This window comes from Tachyglossus aculeatus, unplaced genomic scaffold, assembly GCF_015852505.1.
Source record: "Tachyglossus aculeatus isolate mTacAcu1 unplaced genomic scaffold, mTacAcu1.pri scaffold_131_arrow_ctg1, whole genome shotgun sequence".
NCBI classification, from domain to species: domain Eukaryota; kingdom Metazoa; phylum Chordata; class Mammalia; order Monotremata; family Tachyglossidae; genus Tachyglossus; species Tachyglossus aculeatus.
Genome location: NW_024044860.1, coordinates 1,111,724 through 1,131,761, shown reverse-complemented (window position 1 = coordinate 1,131,761; position 20,038 = coordinate 1,111,724). Strand labels below are relative to the sequence as shown.

Here is a 20,038-nt window from a genome sequence, read left to right as displayed (position 1 = left end):
CACAAACGAACGGAGGAATGTATGTGTAACATGCGTGTCGGGGCGGGAAGCGCTCAATAAATGTGATTAATTGATTGATTGATTGATTGATTGATTGATTGATTGATTTCCACGGAGCCACACTGCCTCTCTGTACGACGGCACGAACAGACGGAGGCATGTGCGTGTCACACGCGTGTCAGGGCGGGAAGTGCTCAATAAATGCGATTGATTGATTGATTGATTGATTGATTTCCACCGAGCCCCGCTGCCTCTCTGTACGACGGCACGAACGGACGGAGGCATGTGCGTGTAACACGCGTGTCAGGGTGGGAAGCGCTCAATAAATGTGATTAATTGATTGATTGGTTGATCGATTGATTTCCACCGAGCCACGCTGCCTCTCTGTACGACGGCACGAACGGAGGCATGTGCATGTAACACGCATGTCGGGGCGGGAAGCGCTCCATAAATATGATTGATTGATTGATTGACTGATTGATTTCCACTGAGCCCCGCTGCCTCTCTGTATGATGTCACAGACGAACGGAGGCATGTGCATGTAACACGCGTGTCGGGGCGGGAAGCGCTCAATAAATGTGATTAATCGACTGATTGATTGATTGATTTCCACCGAGCCACGCTGCCTCTCCGTACGACGGCACGGACGGACGGAGGCATGTGCGTGTAACACGCGTGTCAGGGCGGGAAGCGCTCAATAAATATGATTAATTGATTGATTGATTGATTGATTGATTTCCACCGAGCCACACTGCCTCTCTGTACGATGGCACGAACGGACGGAGGCATGTGCGTGTAACACGCGTGTCGGGGCGGGAAGCGCTCAATAAATATGATTGATTGATTGATTGATTTCCACCGAGCCACGCTGCCTCTCCGTACGACGGCACGAACGGACGGAGGCATGTGCGTGTAACACGCGTGTCGGGGCGGGAAGCGCTCAATAAATGTGATTAATCGATTGATTGATGGATTGATTTCCACCGAGCCACGCTGCCTCTCCGTGCGATGGCACGACCGAACGGAGGCATGTGCGTGTAACACGCGTGTCAGGGCGGGAAGCGCTCAATAAATGCGATTAATTGATTGATTGATTGATTGATTGTTTTCCACCGAGCCCCGCTGCCTCTCCGTACGACGGCACGACCGAACGGAGGCATGTGCGTGTAACACGCGTGTCGGGGCGGGAAGCGCTCAATAAATGTGATTAACTGATTGATTGATTGATTGATTGACAACAAGCCACACTGCCTCTCTGTACGACGTGCATGTAACGCACGTGTCAGGGTGGGAAGCGCTCAATAAATGTGATTAATCGATTGATTGATTTCCACCGAGCCACGCGTGTAACACGTGTGTTGGGGCAGGAAGCGCTCAATAAACGTGATTAATTGATTGACTGGTTGATTGATTGATGATTGAATGATTGATTTCCACCGAGCCACGCTGCCTCTCTGTACGACGGCACGAACGGACGGAGGAATGTGCGTGTAACACGCATGTCGGGGCGGGAAGCGCTCCATGAATATGATTGATTGATTGATTGACTGATTGATTTCCACTGAGCCCCGCTGCCTCTCTGTATGATGTCACAGACGAACGGAGGCATGTGCATGTAACACGCGTGTCGGGGCGGGAAGCGCTCAATAAATGCGATTAATCGATTGATTGATTGATTGATTTCCACCGAGCCCCGCTGCCTCTCTGTACGACGGCACGAACGGACGGAGGCATGTGCGTGTAACACGCGTGTCAGGGCGGGAAGCGCTCAATAAATATGATTAATTGATTGATTGATTGATTGATTGATTTCCACCGAGCCACACTGCCTCTCTGTACGATGGCACGAACGGACGGAGGCATGTGCGTGTAACACGCATGGCAGGGCGGGTAGCGCTCAATACATGTGATTAATTGATGGATTGATTGATTTCCACCGAGCCACGCTGCCTCTCCGTACGACGGCACGGACGGACGGAGGCATGTGCGTGTAACACGCGTATCGGGGCGGGAAGCGCTCAATAAATATGATTGATTGATGGATTGATTTCCTCCGAGCCACGCTGCCTCTCCGTGCGATGGCATGACCGAACGGAGGCATGTGCGTGTAACACGCGTGTCAGGGCGGAAAGCGCTCAATAAATGCGATTAATTGATTGATTGATTGATTGATTTCCTCCGAGCCACGCTGCCTCTCCGTACGATGGCACGACCGAACGGAGGCATGTGCGTGTAACACGCGTGTCAGGGCGGGAAGCGCTCAATAAATATGATTGATTGATTGATTGATTTCCTCCGAGCCACGCTGCCTCTCCGTACGACGGCACGGACGGACGGAGGCATGTGTGTGTAACACGCGTGTCGGGGCGGGAAGCGCTCAATAAATATGATTGATTGATTGATTGATTTCCTCCGAGCCACGCTGCCTCTCCGTACGACGGCACGGACGGACGGAGGCATGTGCGTGTAACACGCGTGTCGGGGCGGGAAGCGCTCAATAAATATGATTGATTGATTGATTGATTTCCTCCGAGCCCCGCTGCCTCTCTGTACGACGGCACGAACGGACGGAGGCATGTGCGTGTCACACGCGTGTCGGGGCGGGAAGCGCTCAATAAATGCGATTGATTGATTGACTGATTGATTGATTTCCACCGAGCCCCGCTGCCTCTCCGTACGACGGCACGAACGGACGGAGGCATGTGCGTGTAACACGCGTGTCCGGGCGGGAAGCGCTCAATAAATGCGATTAATTGATTGATTGATTGATTGATTTTCACTGAGCCACGCTGCCTCTACACGTGTCAGGGCGGGAAGCGCTCAATAAAAGTGATTAATCGATCGATTGATTGATTGATTGATGTCCACCGAGGCACGTTGCCTCTCCGTGCGACGGCACGAACGAATGGAGGCATGTGCGTGTAACACGCGTGTCAAGGCGGGAAGCGCGATTAATCGATTGATTGATTGATTTCCACCCAGCCGCGCGTGTAACACACGTGTCCAGGTGGGAGGCGCTCAATAAACGGGATTAATTGATTGATTGGATGATTGATTGATTGATTGATTTCCACCGAGCCACGCTGCCTCTCCGTGCGATGGCACGACTGAACGGAGGCATGTGCGTGTAACACGCGTGTCAGGGCGGGAAGCGCTCAATAAATATGATTGATTGATTGATTTCCTCCGAGCCACGCTGCCTCTCCGTACGACGGCACGGACGGACGGAGGCATGTGCGTGTAACACGTGTGTCAGGGCGGGAAGCGCTCAATAAATATGATTGATTGATGGATTGATTTCCTCCGAGCCACGCTGCCTCTCCGTGCGATGGCACGACTGAACGGAGGCATGTGCGTGTAACACGCGTGTCAGGGCGGGAAGCGCTCAATAAATGCGATTAATTGATTGATTGATTGATTGATTGATTTCCACCGAGCCACGCTGCCTCTCCGTACGACGGCACGGACGGACGGAGGCATGTGCGTGTAACACGCGTGTCAGGGCGGGAAGCGCTCAATAAATGCGATTAATTGATTGATTGATTGATTGATTGTTTTCCACCGAGCCCCGCTGCCTCTCCGTACGACGGCACGACCGAACGGAGGCATGTGCGTGTAACACGCGTGTCAGGGCGGGAAGCGCTCAATAAATGCGATTAACTGATTGATTGATTGATTGATTGACAACGAGCCACACTGCCTCTCTGTACGACGTGCATGTAACGCACGTGTCAGGGTGGGAAGCGCTCAATAAATGTGATTAATCGATTGATTGATTTCCACCGAGCCACGCGTGTAACACGTGTGTTGGGGCAGGAAGCGCTCAATAAACATGATTAATTGATTGACTGGTTGATTGATTGATGATTGAATGATTGATTTCCACCGAGCCCCGCTGCCTCTCTGTACGACGGCACGAACGGACGGAGGAATGTGCGTGTAACACGCATGTCGGGGCGGGAAGCGCTCCATAAATATGATTGATTGATTGATTGACTGATTGATTTCCACTGAGCCCCGCTGCCTCTCTGTATGATGTCACAGACGAACGGAGGCATGTGCATGTAACACGCGTGTCGGGGCGGGAAGCGCTCAATAAATGCGATTAATCGATTGATTGATTGATTGATTTCCACCGAGCCCCGCTGCCTCTCCGTACGACGGCACGAACGGACGGAGGCATGTGCGTGTAACACGCGTGTCAGGGCGGGAAGCGCTCAATAAATATGATTAATTGATTGATTGATTGATTGATTGATTTCCACCGAGCCACACTGCCTCTCTGTACGATGGCACGAACGGACGGAGGCATGTGCGTGTAACACGCGTGTCGGGGCGGGAAGCGCTCAATAAATATGATTGATTGATTGATTGATTTCCACCGAGCCACGCTGCCTCTCCGTACGACGGCACGACCGAACGGAGGCATGTGCGTGTAACACGCGTGTCAGGGCGGGAAGCGCTCAATAAATGCGATTAATTGATTGATTGATTGATTGATTGATTTCCACCGAGCCACGCTGCCTCTCCGTACGACGGCACGGACGGACGGAGGCATGTGCGTGTAACACGCGTGTCAGGGCGGGAAGCGCTCAATAAATATGATTGATTGATGGATTGATTTCCTCCGAGCCACGCTGCCTCTCCGTGCGATGGCACGACTGAACGGAGGCATGTGCGTGTAACACGCGTGTCAGGGCGGGAAGCGCTCAATAAATATGATTGATTGATTGATTTCCTCCGAGCCACGCTGCCTCTCCGTACGACGGCACGGACGGACGGAGGCATGTGCGTGTAACACGCGTGTCGGGGCGGGAAGCGCTCAATAAATATGATTGATTGATGGATTGATTTCCTCCGAGCCCCGCTGCCTCTCCGTACGACGGCACGACCGAACGGAGGCATGTGCGTGTAACACGCGTGTCAGGGCGGGAAGCGCTCAATAAATGCGATTAATCGATTGATTGATTGATTGATTTCCGAGCCCCGCTGCCTCTCCGTACGACGGCACGGACGGACGGACGGAGGCACGCGCGCGTCCCACGCGTGTGCGTGTCGGGGCGGGACTCACGTATGTAGGGCTCCATGCCGGGGTCCAGGGTGGTGATGACGCTCTCCACCGAGCGCTTGGTGCGGTCCAGGGCCGAGCGCACCGCCGGGCTGCCCGCCACTCCCTGGCGCACGCGTGTGGGAGCGTGTCAGGCGACACGCCAGCGGCGGGGGGGCCGGTGACTGGGGGAGACGCCCCGCCACCCCCCCCCCGCCCCCGCCGCGGGCACACGGGTCCCCCCCCGCCCTCCCCTTCGCCGCCCACGGGCCCCCCGGGCACCTTGATGAACTCCCAAATGCCGCCGCCGCCGCCGCCGCCTCCTCCGTGTGGTCCTCCGGGCTGCCCGGGGTCGCGGTCGTCGGGGAAGGTGATGCCCGCGGGGCCGGGGGCCGGGGCGCCGCCGCCGCCGCCCCCCCGCCGGGAGCCCTGTCCGGGCCGGGGGAGCCGTCTGAGCGCCCACTACACTCCCCTCGCACGCGGGGGGTGCTCAATAAATCCCGCGGATGGGCAATGGATGGAGAAGAACAATAATCAACAACAACGGAAGCAGCGCGGCTCAGTGGAAAGAGCTAAGCGCTCAGTACAGTGCTCTGCACACGGTAAGCGCTCAATAAATACCATTGAAAGAAAAAACTGATGGGAGTGCTCAATAAATCCCGCGGAGGTAAGAACAATAATCAACAACAACGGAAGCGGCGCGGCTCAGTGGGAAGAGCTAGGCGCTCAGTACAGTGCTCTGCACCCGGTAAGCGCTCAATAAATACGATTGAAAAAAAAATTGATGGATAAGAGCAATCATTAACGACAACGGATGGAAAGAGCCCGGGTTTTGGACGCGGGGGGTGCTCAATAAATCCCGCGGATTCATTCATTCATTCATTCATTCATTCAATCGTATTTATTGAGCGCTTACTAATAACAATAATCAACAAGAAGAAGATACAACAACAGACGCGGCGCGGCTCAATGGAAAGAGCTAAGCGCTCAGTACAGTGCTCTCCACACGGTAAGCGCTCAATAAATACGATTGAAATAAAAAATTGATGGATAATAACAATAATTAACAACAACGGATGGAAAGGGCCCGGGCTTTGGACGCGGGGAGTGCTCAATAAATCCCACAGATTCATTCATTCATTCATTCATTCATTCATTCAATCGTATTTATTGAGCGCTTACTAATAACAATAATCACCAACAACAAGATAGAACAACAGAAGCGGCGCGGCTCAGTGGAAAGAGCTAAGCGCTCAGTACAGTGCTCTGCACACGGTAAGCGCTCAATAAATACGATTGAAAAAGAAAATTGATGGATAATAAAAATAATTAACAACAATGGATGGAAAGAGCCCGGGCTTTGGACGTGGGGGGTGCTCAGTAAATCCCACAGATTCATTCATTCATTCATTCAATCGTATTTATTGAGCGCTTACTAATAACAATAATCACCAACAACAAGATAGAACAACAGAAGCGGCGCGGCTCAGTGGAAAGAGCTAAGCGCTCAGTACAGTGCTCTGCACACAGTAAGCGCTCCATAAATACGATTGAAAGAAAAAACTGATGGGAGTGCTCAATAAATCCCGCGGAGGGCTCAATCGGGCAATTGATGGATAAGGACAATAATCAACAACAACGGAAGCGGCGCGGCTCAGTGGGAAGAGCTAGGCGCTCAGTACAGTGCTCTGCACACGGTAAGCGCTCAATAAATACGATTGAAAAAGAAAATTGATGGATCAGAACAATCATTAACACCAACGGATGGAAAGGGCCTGGGCTTTGGACGTGGGGGGTGCTCAATAAATCCCACAGATTCATTCATTCATTCATTCATTCATTCAATCGTATTTATTGAGCGCTTACTAGTAACAATAATCAACAATAACAAGATAGAACAACAGAAGCGGCGTGGGTCAGTTGAAAGAGCTAAGCGCTCAGTACAGTGCTCTGCACACGGTAAGCGCTCAATAAATACGATTGAAATAAAAAATTGATGGATAATAACAATAATAATCAACAACAGATGGAAAGAGCCCGGGTTTTGGACGCGGGGAGTGCTCAATAAATCCCACAGATTCATTCATTCATTCATTCATTCATTCAATCGTATTTATTGAGCGCTTACTAATAACAATAATCAACAACAACAAGATAGAACAACGGAAGCGGCGCGGCTCAGTGGAAAGAGCTAGGCGCTCAGTACAGTGCTCTGCACACGGTTAGCGCTCAATAAATACCATTGAAAGAAAAAACTGATGGGAGTGCTCAATAAATCCCGCGGAGGTAAGAACAATAATCAACAACAACGGAAGCGGCGCGGCTCAGTGGGAAGAGCTAGGCGCTCAGTACAGTGCTCTGCACACGGTAAGCGCTCAATAAATACGATTGAAAAAGAAAATTGATGGAGAAGAACAATCATTAACACCGACGGATGGAAAGAGCCCGGGCTTTGGACGCGGGGAGTGCTCAATAAATCCCGCGGATTCATTCATTCATTCATTCATTCAATCGTATTTATTGAGCGCTTACTAATAACAATAATCAACAAGAAGAAGATACAACAACAGAAGCGGCGCGGCTCAATGGAAAGAGCTAAGCGCTCAGTACAGTGCTCTGCACCCGGTAAGCGCTCAATAAATACGATTGAAATAAAAAATTGATGGATAAGAACAATCATTAACAACAACGGCAGCAGCGCGGCTCAGTGGAAAGAGCTAAGCGCTCAGTACAGTCCTCTGCACACGGTAAGTGCTCAATAAATACGATTGAAATAAAAAATTGATGGATAATAACAATAATTAACACCAACGGATGGAAAGAGCCCGGGTTTTGGACGCGGGGGGGTGCTCAATAAATCCCACAGATTCATTCATTCATTCATTCATTCAATCGTATTTATTGAGCGCTTACTAATAACAATAATCAACAACAACAAGATAGAACAACGGAAGCGGCGCGGCTCAGTGGAAAGAGCTAAGCGCTCAGTACAGTGCTCTGCACACGGTAAGCGCTCAATAAATACGATTGAAATAAAAAATTGATGGATAAGAACAATCATTAACACCAACGGATGGAAAGAGCCCGGGTTTTGGACGTGGGGGGTGCTCAGTAAATCCCACAGATTCATTCATTCATTCATTCATTCATTCATTCACTCGTATTTATTGAGCGCTTACTAATAACAATAATCACCAACAACAAGATAGAACAACGGAAGCGGCGCGGCTCAGTGGATAGAGCTAAGCGCTCAGTACAGTGCTCTGCACACGGTAAGCGCTCAATAAATACCATTGAAAGAAAAAACTGATGGGAGTGCTCAATAAATCCCGCGGAGGGCTCAATCGGGCAATTGATGGATAATGACAATAATCAACAACAACGGAAGCGGCGCGGCTCAGTGGAAAGAGCTAAGCGCTCAGTACAGTGCTCTGCACCCGGTAAGCGCTCAATAAATACGATTGAAAAAGAAAATTGATGGATAAGAGCAATCATTAACGACAACGGATGGAAAGAGGCCGGGCTTTGGACGCGGGGAGTGCTCAATAAATCCCGCGGATTCATTCATTCATTCATTCATTCAATCGTATTTATTGAGCGCTTACTAGTAACAATAATCAACAACAACAAGACAGAACAACAGAAGCGGCGCGGCTCAGTGGAAAGAGCTAAGCGCTCAGTACAGTGCTCTGCACACGGTAAGCGCTCAATAAATACGATTGAAATAAAAAATTGATGGATAAGAACAATCATTAACAACAACGGATGGAAAGGGCCTGGGCTTTGGACGCGGGGAGTGCTCAATAAATCCCACAGATCCATTCATTCATTCATTCATTCATTCAATCGTATTTATTGAGCGCTTACTAATAACAATAATCAACAACAACAAGACAGAACAACAGAAGCGGCGCGGCTCAGTGGAAAGAGCTAAGCGCTCAGTACAGTGCTCTGCACACGGTAAGCGCTCAACAAATACGATTGAAAAAAAAATTGATGGATAAGAGCAATCATTAACGACAACGGATGGAAAGAGGCCGGGCTTTGGACGTGGGGGGTGCTCAATAAATCCCACAGATTCATTCATTCATTCATTCATTCATTCATTCAATCGTATTTATTGAGCGCTTACTAGTAACATAATCAACAATAACAAGATAGAACAACAGAAGCGGCGTGGGTCAGTGGAAAGAGCTAAGCGCTCAGTACAGTGCTCTGCACACGGTAAGCGCTCAATAAATACGATTGAAATAAAAAATTGATGGATAATAACAATAATAATCAACAACAGATGGAAAGAGCCCGGGTTTTGGACGCGGGGAGTGCTCAATAAATCCCACAGATTCATTCATTCATTCATTCATTCATTCATTCAATCGTATTTATTGAGCGCTTACTAATAACAATAATCAACAACAACAAGATAGAACAACAGAAGCGGCGCGGCTCAGTGGAAAGAGCTAAGCGCTCAGTACAGTGCTCTGCACACGGTAAGCGCTCAATAAATAAGACTAAAAAAGAAAATTGATAGATAATAACAATAATTAATGACAATGGAAGCAGCGCAGCTCAATGGAAAGAGCTAAGCGCTTAGTACAGTGCTCTGCACCCAGTAAGCGCTCAATAAATACGATTGAAATAAAAAATTGATGGATAAGAACAATAATTAACACCGACGGATGGAAAGAGCCCGGGTTTTGGACGCAGGGGGTGCTCAATAAATCCCGCGGATGGGCAATGGATGGACAAGAACAATGATCAACAACAACAGGATGCAACAACGGAAGCGGCGCGGCTCAATGGAAAGAGCTAAGCGCTCAGTACAGTGCTCTGCACCCGGTAAGTGCTCAATAAATACCATTGAAAGAAAAAACTGATGGGAGTGCTCAATAAATCCCGCGGAGGTAAGAACAATAATTAACAACAACGGAAGCGGCGCGGCTCAGTGGGAAGAGCTAGGCGCTCAGTACAGTGCTCTGCACACGGTAAGCGCTCAATAAATACGATTGAAAAAGAAAATTGATGGATAAGAGCAATAACTAGCAACAACGGATGGAAAGAGCCCGGGCTTTGGACGCGGGGGGTGCTCAATAAATCCCGCGGATGGGCAGCGGATGGACAAGAACAATGATCAACAACAACAGGATGCAACAACGGAAGCGGCGCAGCTCAATGGAAAGAGCTAAGCGCTTAGTACAGTGCTCTGCACATAGGAAGTGTTCAATAAATACCACTAATCAATCAATTGATGGATGGATGGATGGATGGATGGATGGATGTCGCTCTCTCTAAACTGTGAGCTGCCTGTGGGCAGGGAACGTGTCCGTTTAGTGGCGGATCGCACTCTCCCCGGCGCTTAGTACAGCGCTCAGTACATAGGAAGTGTTCAATAAATACCACTAATCAATTAATTGATGGATGGATGGATGGATGGATGGATGGATGGACGGATGTCGCTCTCTCTAAACTGTGAGCCGGCTGTGGGCAGGGAACGTGTCCGTTTAGTGGCGGATCGGACTCTCCTTGGCGCTCAGCACAGCGCTCAGTACATAGGAAGTGTTCAATAAATACCACTAATCAATCAACTGATGGATGGATGGATGATGGATGGATGGATGGATGGATGGAGGGATGGATGGACGGATGTCGCTCTCTCTAAACTGTGAGCTGGCTGTGGGCAGGGAACGTGTCCGTTTAGTGGCGGATCGGACTCTCCCTGGCGCTCAGCACAGCGCTCAGTACATAGGAAGTGTTCAATAAATACCACTAATCAATCAATTGATGGATGGATGGATGGATGGATGTCTCCCCCTCTAAACTGCGAGCTGGCTGTGGGCAGGGAACGGGTCCGTTTAGTGGCGGATCGGACTCTCCCTGGCGCTCAGCACAGCGCTCAGTACATAGGAAGTGCTCAATAAATACCACTAATCAATCAATTGATGGGTGGATGGATGGATGGATGGATGGATGGATGGACGGATGGACGGATGTCACTCTCTCTAAACTGTGAGCTGGCTGTGGGCAGGGAACGTATCCGTTTAGTGGTGGATCGGACTCTCCCCGGCGCTTAGTACAGTGCTCAGTACATAGGAAGTGTTCAATAAATACCACTAATCAATCAACTGATGGATGGATGGATGGATGGATGGACGGATGGATGGATGTTGCTCTCTCTAAACTGTGAGCTCACTGTGGGCAGGGAACGTATCCGTTTAGTGGTGGATCGGACTCTCCCCGGCGCTCAGCACAGCGCTCTGCACATAGGAAGTGTTCAATAAATACCACTAATCAATCAATTGATGGATGGATGGATGGATGGATGTCGCTCTCTCTAAACTGTGAGCTGCCCGTGGGCAGGGAACGTATCTGTTTAGTGGCGGATCGGACTCTCCCCGGTGCTTAGTACAGTGCTCTGAACATAGGAATCGTTCAATAAATACCACTAATCGATCAATTGATGGATGGATGGATGGATGGACGGATGTCGCTCTCTCTAAACTGTGAGCCGGCTGTGGGCAGGGAACGTGTCCGTTTAGTGGCGGATCGGACTCTCCCCGGCGCTCAGCACAGCGCTCAGTACATAGGAAGTGTTCAATAAATACCACTAATCAATCAACTGAGGGATGGGAAGGATGGATGGACGGATGGATGGATGTCGCTCTCTCTAAACTGTGAGCCGGCTGTGGGCAGGGAACGTGTCCGTTTAGTGGGGGATCGGACTCTCCCTGGTGCTCAGCACAGTGTTCAGTACATAGGAAGTGTTCAATAAATACCACTAATCAATCAATTGATGGATGGATGGATGGATGGATGGATGGATGGATGGATGGACGGATGTCGCTCTCTCTAAACTGTGAGCAGGCTGTGGGCAGGGAACGTGTCCGTTTAGTGGTGGATCGGACTCTCCCCGGCGCTCAGCACAGCGCTCAGTACATAGGAAGTGTTCAATAAATACCACTAATCAATCAATTGATGGATGGATGGATGGAGGGATGGATGGATGTCGCCCTCTCTAAACTGTGAGCTGCCTGTGGGCAGGGAACGTGTCCGTTTAGTGGTGGATCGGACTCTCCCCGGCGCTCAGCACAGCGCTCAGTACATAGGAAGTGTTCAATAAATACCACTAATCAATTAATTGATGGATGGATGGATGGATGGATGGATGGATGGATGGATGGATGGACGGATGGACGGATGTCACTCTCTCTAAACTGTGAGCTGCCTGTGGGCAGGGAACGTATCCGTTTAGTGGTGGATGGGACTCTCCCCGGTGCTCAGCACAGCGTTCAGTACATAGGAAGTGCTCAATAAATACCACTAATCAATCAATTGATGGATGGATGGATGGATGGATGGGTGGATGGATGGATGGACGGATGGATGGATGTTGCTCTCTCTAAACTGTGAGCCGGCTGTGGGCAGGGAACGTGTCCATTTAGTGGCTCAGTACATAGGAAGCGCTCAATAAATACCACCGCCGGATGGCAGGATGGATAATAACGATGATGAGGGCATGTATTAAGCGCTTACTATGTGCCAAGCACTGCTCTAAGCGCTCCGCGGGCGGGCGCGCGCGCGCAGGGAAGACTCACCGGCGGCGGGCGGGGCGGCGAAGGAGGGCATGAGCGGGCTCTGGGGGGCGCGGCCCGCGTGGCCCCGGGTGATGTCGTAGACGCCCGCCGTGAACCCCCACGTCGGGGGGCCCCCGGGCCGCGGGGCCGGGGGCGGGAGGCCCGGGGCTCCTGGGGGCGGGAAAGACCCAATCGTCACCGAAGGGCCACTGCTCTAATAATAATAATAATAATAGTAATAATAATAGCAACGATGATGATGATGATGACGATGATGATGGTATTTATTAAGCGCTTGCTATGTGCCGCGCACTGCTCTAAGCGCCGGAGGGGAGCGGGCTGTCCCCCGGGGGGCTCACGGTCCTCATCCCCATTTGACAGATTAAGAATGATAATAGCGATTATGATCGATCAATCAATCGATCGCATTTATTGAGCGCTTCCTGTGTGCAGAGCGCTGGGCTAAGCGCTTGGGAAGGACAAGTGGGCGACACAGAGGGTGATGGTACCTACCCGACAGTGGGGGGGGGGGGGGGGGAAGGGGAGGAGGAGGAGGAGGAGAAGAAGAAGAAGAAGAAGAAGAAGAAGAAGAAGGAGGAGGAGGAAGAAGAAGAAGAAGAAGAAGAAGAAGGAAGAAGGAAGAAGAAGAAGGAGGAAGGAGGAAGAAGGAGGAAGAAAGAAGAAGGAAGAAGAAAAAAAGAAAGAAGAAGAAAGAAGGAAGAAGAAGAAGAAGAAGAAGAAAGAAGAAGAGGAAGAAGAAGAAGAAGAAGAAGAAGAAGGAAGAAGGAAACAGAAGAAGGAAGAAGAAGAAGAAAGAAGAAGGAAGAAGAAGAAGGAAGAAGGAAGAAGAAGAAAAGAAAGAAGAAGAAGAAGGAAGAAGAAGAAGGAAGAAGGGAAAAGAAAGAAGAAAGAAGAAGAAGGAAGAAGGAAGAAGAAGAAGGAGGAAAATGAAGGAGAAGAAGAAGAAGAAGGAAGAAGGAAGAAGAAGAAAGAGGAAGAAGAAGGAGAAGGAGAAGAAGAAGAAGGAGAAGGAGAAGAAGAAGGAGAAGAAGAAAATGAAGAAGAAGAAGGAAGAAGAAGGACGAAGGAGGAAGGAGGAAGAAGGAAGAGGAAGAAGGAGGAGGAAGAAGGAAGAAGAGGAAGAAGAAGGAGAAGAAGAGGAAGAAGAAGGAGAAGGAGAAGAAGGAGAAGAAAATGAAGAAGAAGAAGGAAGAAGAAGGAAGAAGGAGGAAGGAGGAAGAATGAGGAAGAAGAAGGAGGGGGAAGAAGAAGGAGGGGGAAGAAGAAGGAGGAGGAGGAAGAAGGAGAAGAGGAAGAGGAGGAAGAGGAAGAGGAGGAGGAGGAGGAGGAGAAGGAGGAGGAGAAGGAGAAGGAGGAGGAGAAGGAGGAGGAGAGGGAGAAGGAGAGGAAGAAGAAGAAGAGGGAGAAGAAGAAGAAGACGGAAGAAGAAGGAAGAAGGAGGAGGAAAAAGAAGGAGAAGAAGAAGAAGGAGAAGAAGGAGGAGGAAGAAGGAAGAAGAAGGAAGAAGAAGAAAGAGGAAGAAGAAGGAGAAGGAGAAGAAGAAGAGGAAGAAGGAGGAGAAGGAGAAGAAGAAGGAGAAGAAAATGAAGAAGAAGAAGGAAGAAGGAAGAAGGAGGAAGAAGAAGGAGGGGGAAGAAGAAGGAGGAGGAAGAAGAAGGAGAAGAAGGAGAAGAGGAAGAGGAGGAGGAAGAAGAAGGAGGGGGAAGAAGAAGGAGGAGGAAGAAGAAGGAGGAGGAAGAAGAAGGAGAAGAAGGAGAAGAGGAGGAGGAGGAGGAGGAGGAGGAGAAGGAGAAAGAGGAGGAGAAGGAGAAGGAGAAGGAGAGGGAGAAGGAGAGGGAGAAGGAGAGGAAGAAGAAGAGGAAGAAGAAGAGGAAGAAGAAGAAGAAGAAGAAGAAGAGGAAGAAGAAGAGGAAGATGAACAAGAAGAAGAAGAAGAAGAAGAAGAGGAGGAAGAGGAAGAGGAAGAAGAAGAAGAGGAAGAGGAAGAAGAAGAAGAGGAAGAGGAAGAAGAGGAATAATAATGGCATTTGTTAAGCACTGACTATGTGCCAAGCACTGTTGTAAGCGCCGGGGAGGTTACAAGGTGATGGGGTTGCCCCCCGGGGGGGCTCACGGTCTTCATCCCCATTTCACAGATCAATAATAATAATAACAATAATGATAATGACATTTGTTAAGCGCTTACTATGTGCCAAGCACTGTTCTAAGCGCCGGGGAGGTTACAAGGTGATGGGGTTGTACCCCGGGGGGCTCCCGGTCTTCATCCCCATTTGACAGATTAATAATAATAATAATAATAACTATTATTATTATTATAAGCAATCAATCGTATTTATTGAGCGCTTCCTGTGTGCAGAGCACTGTACTAAGCGCTTGGGAAGGACAAGTTGGCAACATCTAGAGACGGTCCCTACCCGACAGCGGGCTCACAGGCTAGAAGACTGTGAGCATTAACAAATGATGGCATTTGTTAAGCGCTTACTATGTGCCCAGCACTGTTCTAAGCGCCGGGGAGGTTACAAGGCGATGGGGTGGTCCCACAGGGGGCTCACGGTCTTCATTCCCATTTGACAGATTAATAATAATAATAATAATAATAATAATAATAATAATAATGGTGGCATTTATTAAGCGCTTACTATGTGCCAAGCGCTGTTCTAAGCGCTCGGGGGGGAGACAGAATAATCAGGTTTTGTTTTGTTTTGTCGCCCGTCTCCCCCTTCTAGCCTGTGAGCCCGCTGTCGGGTAGGGACCGTCTCTGTATGTCGCCGACTTGGACTTCCCGAGCGCTTAGTACAGCGCTCTGCACGCGGTAAGCGCTCAATAAATACGATTGAATGAATGAATGAATGAATGAATGAATATAGAGTCTAGACTCTATATATCTTCTAGACCGTGAGCCCACTGTCGGGTAGGGACCGGCTCGAGATGTTGCCGACTTGGACTTCCCAAGCGCTTAGTACAGTGCTCTGCACACAAGAAGCGCTCAATAAATATGATTGAATGAATGAATGAATGAATGAATGAATGAAAGAATGAATGGCTATAGAGTCCAGACTCTATATATCTTCTAGACTGTGAGCCCGCCGTCGGGTAGGGACCGTCTCGAGATGTTGCCGACTTGGACTTCCCAAGCGCTTAGTACAGTGCTCTGCACACAGGAAGCGCTCAATAAATACGATGGAATGAATGAATGAATATAGAGTCCAGACTCTATATATCTTCTAGCCTGTGAGCCCACTGTCGGGTAGGGACCGGCTCGAGATGTTGCCAACTTGTACTTCCCAAGCGCTTAGTACAGTGCTCTGCACGCAGTAAGTGCTCAATAGATACGATTGAATGAATGAATAAATGAATGAATGAATGAATATAGAGTCTAGACTCTACATATCTTCTAGACCGTGAGCCCGCTGTCGGGTAGGGACCGTCTCTAAATGTTGCCGATTTGGACTTCCCAAGCGCTTAGTACAGTGCTCTGCACACAGGAAGCGCTCAATAAATACAATTGAATGAATGAATGAATGAATGAATATAGAGTCTAGACTCTATATACATTCTAGACCGTGAGCCCACTGTCGGGTAGGGACCGTCTGGAGATGTTGCCGACTTGGACTTCCCAAGCGCTTAGTACAGTGCTCTGCACACAGTAAGCGCTCAATAAATACGATTGAATGAGTGAATGGTGCCTGTTACATGTTTTGCTGTCTGTCTCCCCGCTTCTAGACTGTGAGCCCGCTGTGGGCAGGGAGGGGCTCTCTTTGTTGCCGAATTGCCCTTCCCAAGCGCTTAATACAGTGCTCTGCGCACAGTAAGCGCTCAATAAATACGAATGAATGAATGAATGTCTCCCCCCTTCTAGACCGTGAGCCCGCTGTGGGCAGGGAGGGGCTCTCTTTGCTGCCAAATTGTCCTTCCCAAGCGCTTAGTACAGTGCTCCGCGCACAGGAAGCACTCAATAAATACGACTGAATGAATGAATGAATGAATAAATATGAATGAATGAATGAATGAATGAATGAATGAATGAATGAATATAGAGTCCAGGCTCTATATATCTTCTAGATTGGGAGCCCGCTGTCGCCAACTTGGACTTCCCAAGCGCTTAGTACAGTGCTCTGCGCACAGGAAGCGCTCAATAAATACGACTGAGTGAGTGAATGAATGAATGAATATAGAGTCCAGGCTCTGTATATCTTCTAGATTGGGAGCCCGCTGTCGCCAACTTGGACTTCCCAAGCGCTTAGTACAGTGCTCTGCGCACAGGAGGCGCTCAATAAATACGACTGAATGAATGAATGAATAAATATGAACGAATGAATGAATGAATGAATGAATATAGAGTCCAGGCTCTATATATCTTCTAGATTGGGAGCCCGCTGTCGCCAACTTGGACTTCCCAAGCGCTTAGTACAGTGCTCTGCACACAGGAGGTGCTCAATAAATACGACTGAATGAATGAATAAATATGAACGAATGAATGAATGAATGAATGAATATAGAGTCCAGGCTCTATATATCTTCTAGATTGGGAGCCCGCTGTCGCCAACTTGGACTTCCCAAGCGCTTAGTACAGTGCTCTGCACACAGGAAGCGCTCAATAAATGACTGAATGAATGAATGAATCAATGAATCAATGAATGAATGAATGAATGAATATAGAGTCCAGGCTCTATATATCTTCTAGATTGGGAGCCCGCTGTCGCCAACTTGGACTTCCCAAGCGCTTAGTACAGTGCTCTGCGCACGGTAAGCGCTCAATAAATATGACTGACTGACTGAATGAATGAATGAATCAATGAATGAATGAATGAATATAGAGTCCAGGCTCTATATATCTTCTAGATTGGGAGCCCGCTGTCGCCAACTTGGACTTCCCAAGCGCTTAGTACAGTGCTCTGCGCACGGTAAGCGCTCAATAAATACCACTGAATGAATGAATGTCTCCCCCCTTGTAGACTGTGAGCCCGCTGTGGGCAGGGAGGGGCTCTCTTTGTTGCCGAATTGTCCTTCCCAAGCGCTTAGTACACTGCTCTGCGCACAGGAAGCGCTCAATAAATACGACTGAATGAATGAATAAATATAAATGAACGAATGAATGAATGAATATAGAGTCCAGGCTCTATATATCTTCTAGATTGGGAGCCCGCTGTCGCCAACTTGGACTTCCCAAGCGCTTAGTACAGTGCTCTGCGCACAGGAAGCGCTCAATAAATACGACTGAATGAATGAATAAATATAAATGAACGAATGAATGAATGAATATAGAGTCCAGGCTCTATATATCTTCTAGACTGGGAGCCCGCTGTCGCCAACTTGGACTTCCCAAGCGCTTAGTACAGTGCTCCGCGCACGGTAAGCGCTCAATAAATGCGACTGAATGAATGAATACGAATGAATGAATGAATGAATATAGAGTCCAGGCTCTATATATCTTCTAGATTGGGAGCCCGCTGTCGCCAACTTGGACTTCCCAAGCGCTTAGTACAGGGCTCTGCGCACGGTAAGCGCTCAATAAATACGACTGAATGAATGAATGAATGAATGAATGAATGAATGAGTGAATATAGAGTCCGGCTCTATATATCTTCTAGATTGGGAGCCCGCTGTCGCCAACTTGGACTTCCCAAGCGCTTAGTACAGTGCTCTGCACACAGGAAGCGCTCAATAAATACGACTGAATGAATGAATGTCTCCCCCCTTCTAGACTGTGAGCCCGCTGTGGGCAGGGAGGGGCTCTCTTTGTTGCCGAATTGTCCTTCCCAAGCGCTTAGTACAGTGCTCCGCGCACAGGAAGCGCTCAATAAATACGACTGAGTGAATGAATGTCTCCCCCCTTGTAGACTGTGACCCCGCTGTGGGCAGGGAGTGGCTCTCTTTGTTGCCGAATTGCCCTTCCCAAGCGCTTAGTACAGTGCTCTGCGCACAGTAAGCGCTCAATAAATACGACTGAATGAATGAATGAATAAATATGAATGAATGAATGAATGAATGAATGAATGAATATAGAGTCCAGGCTCTATATATCTTCTAGATTGGGAGCCCGCTGTCGCCAACTTGGACTTCCCAAGCGCTTAGTACAGTGCTCTGCACACAGGAAGCGCTCAATAAATACGACTGAGTGAGTGAATGAATGAATGAATATAGAGTCCAGGCTCTGTATATCTTCTAGATTGGGAGCCCGCTGTCGCCAACTTGGACTTCCCAAGCGCTTAGTACAGTGCTCTGCGCACAGGAGGCGCTCAATAAATACGACTGAATGAATGAATGAATAAATATGAACGAATGAATGAATGAATGAATGAATATAGAGTCCAGGCTCTATATATCTTCTAGATTGGGAGCCCGCTGTCGCCAACTTGGACTTCCCAAGCGCTTAGTACAGTGCTCTGCGCACAGGAAGCGCTCAATAAATACGACTGAATGAATGAATGAATAAATGTGAACGAATGAATGAATGAATGAATGAATATAGAGTCCAGGCTCTATATATCTTCTAGATTGGGAGCCCGCTGTCGCCAACTTGGACTTCCCAAGCGCTTAGTACAGTGCTCTGCACACAGGAAGCGCTCAATAAATATGACTGAATGAATGAATGAATGAATGAATCAATGAATGAATGAATGAATATAGAGTCCAGGCTCTATATATCTTCTAGATTGGGAGCCCGCTGTCGCCAACTTGGACTTCCCAAGCGCTTAGTACAGTGCTCTGCGCACGGTAAGCGCTCAATAAATATGACTGAATGAATGAATGAATGGATGAATCAATGAATGAATGAATGAATATAGAGTCCAGGCTCTATATATCTTCTAGATTGGGAGCCCGCTGTCGCCAACTTGGACTTCCCAAGCGCTTAGTACAGTGCTCTGCGCACGGTAAGCGCTCAATAAATACCACTGAATGAATGAATGTCTCCCCCCTTGTAGACTGTGAGCCCGCTGTGGGCAGAGAGGGGCTCTCTTTGTTGCCGAATTGTCCTTCCCAAGCGCTTAGTACAGTGCTCTGTGCACAGGAAGCGCTCAATAAATACGACTGAATGAATGAATAAATATAAATGAACGAATGAATGAATGAATATAGAGTCCAGGCTCTATATATCTTCTAGATTGGGAGCCCGCTGTCGCCAACTTGGACTTCCCAAGCGCTTAGTACAGTGCTCTGCGCACAGGAAGCGCTCAATAAATACGACTGAATGAATGAATAAATATAAATGAACGAATGAATGAATGAATATAGAGTCCAGGCTCTATATATCTTCTAGACTGGGAGCCCGCTGTCGCCAACTTGGACTTCCCAAGCGCTTAGTACAGTGCTCCGCGCACGGTAAGCGCTCAATAAATGCGACTGAATGAATGAATACGAATGAATGAATGAATGAATGAATGAATATAGAGTCCAG

At 48.6% G+C, this 20,038-nt stretch overlaps 1 protein-coding gene across 1 annotated transcript in view; it reads right to left on the bottom strand.

The window, feature by feature from the left end:
• Positions 1-20,038, bottom strand: part of PRRC1 (proline rich coiled-coil 1) — a 57,496-nt gene that overhangs the window by 21,935 nt on the left and 15,523 nt on the right. Inside the window, exons 3-5 of the mRNA XM_038742561.1 lie at positions 12,636-12,789; positions 5,330-5,498; positions 5,072-5,174 (exon numbers count right to left, since the gene is read on the bottom strand). Coding sequence (XP_038598489.1) covers positions 5,072-5,174; positions 5,330-5,498; positions 12,636-12,789 — 426 coding nt within the window. The remainder of the gene's footprint in view (positions 1-5,071; positions 5,175-5,329; positions 5,499-12,635; positions 12,790-20,038) is intronic.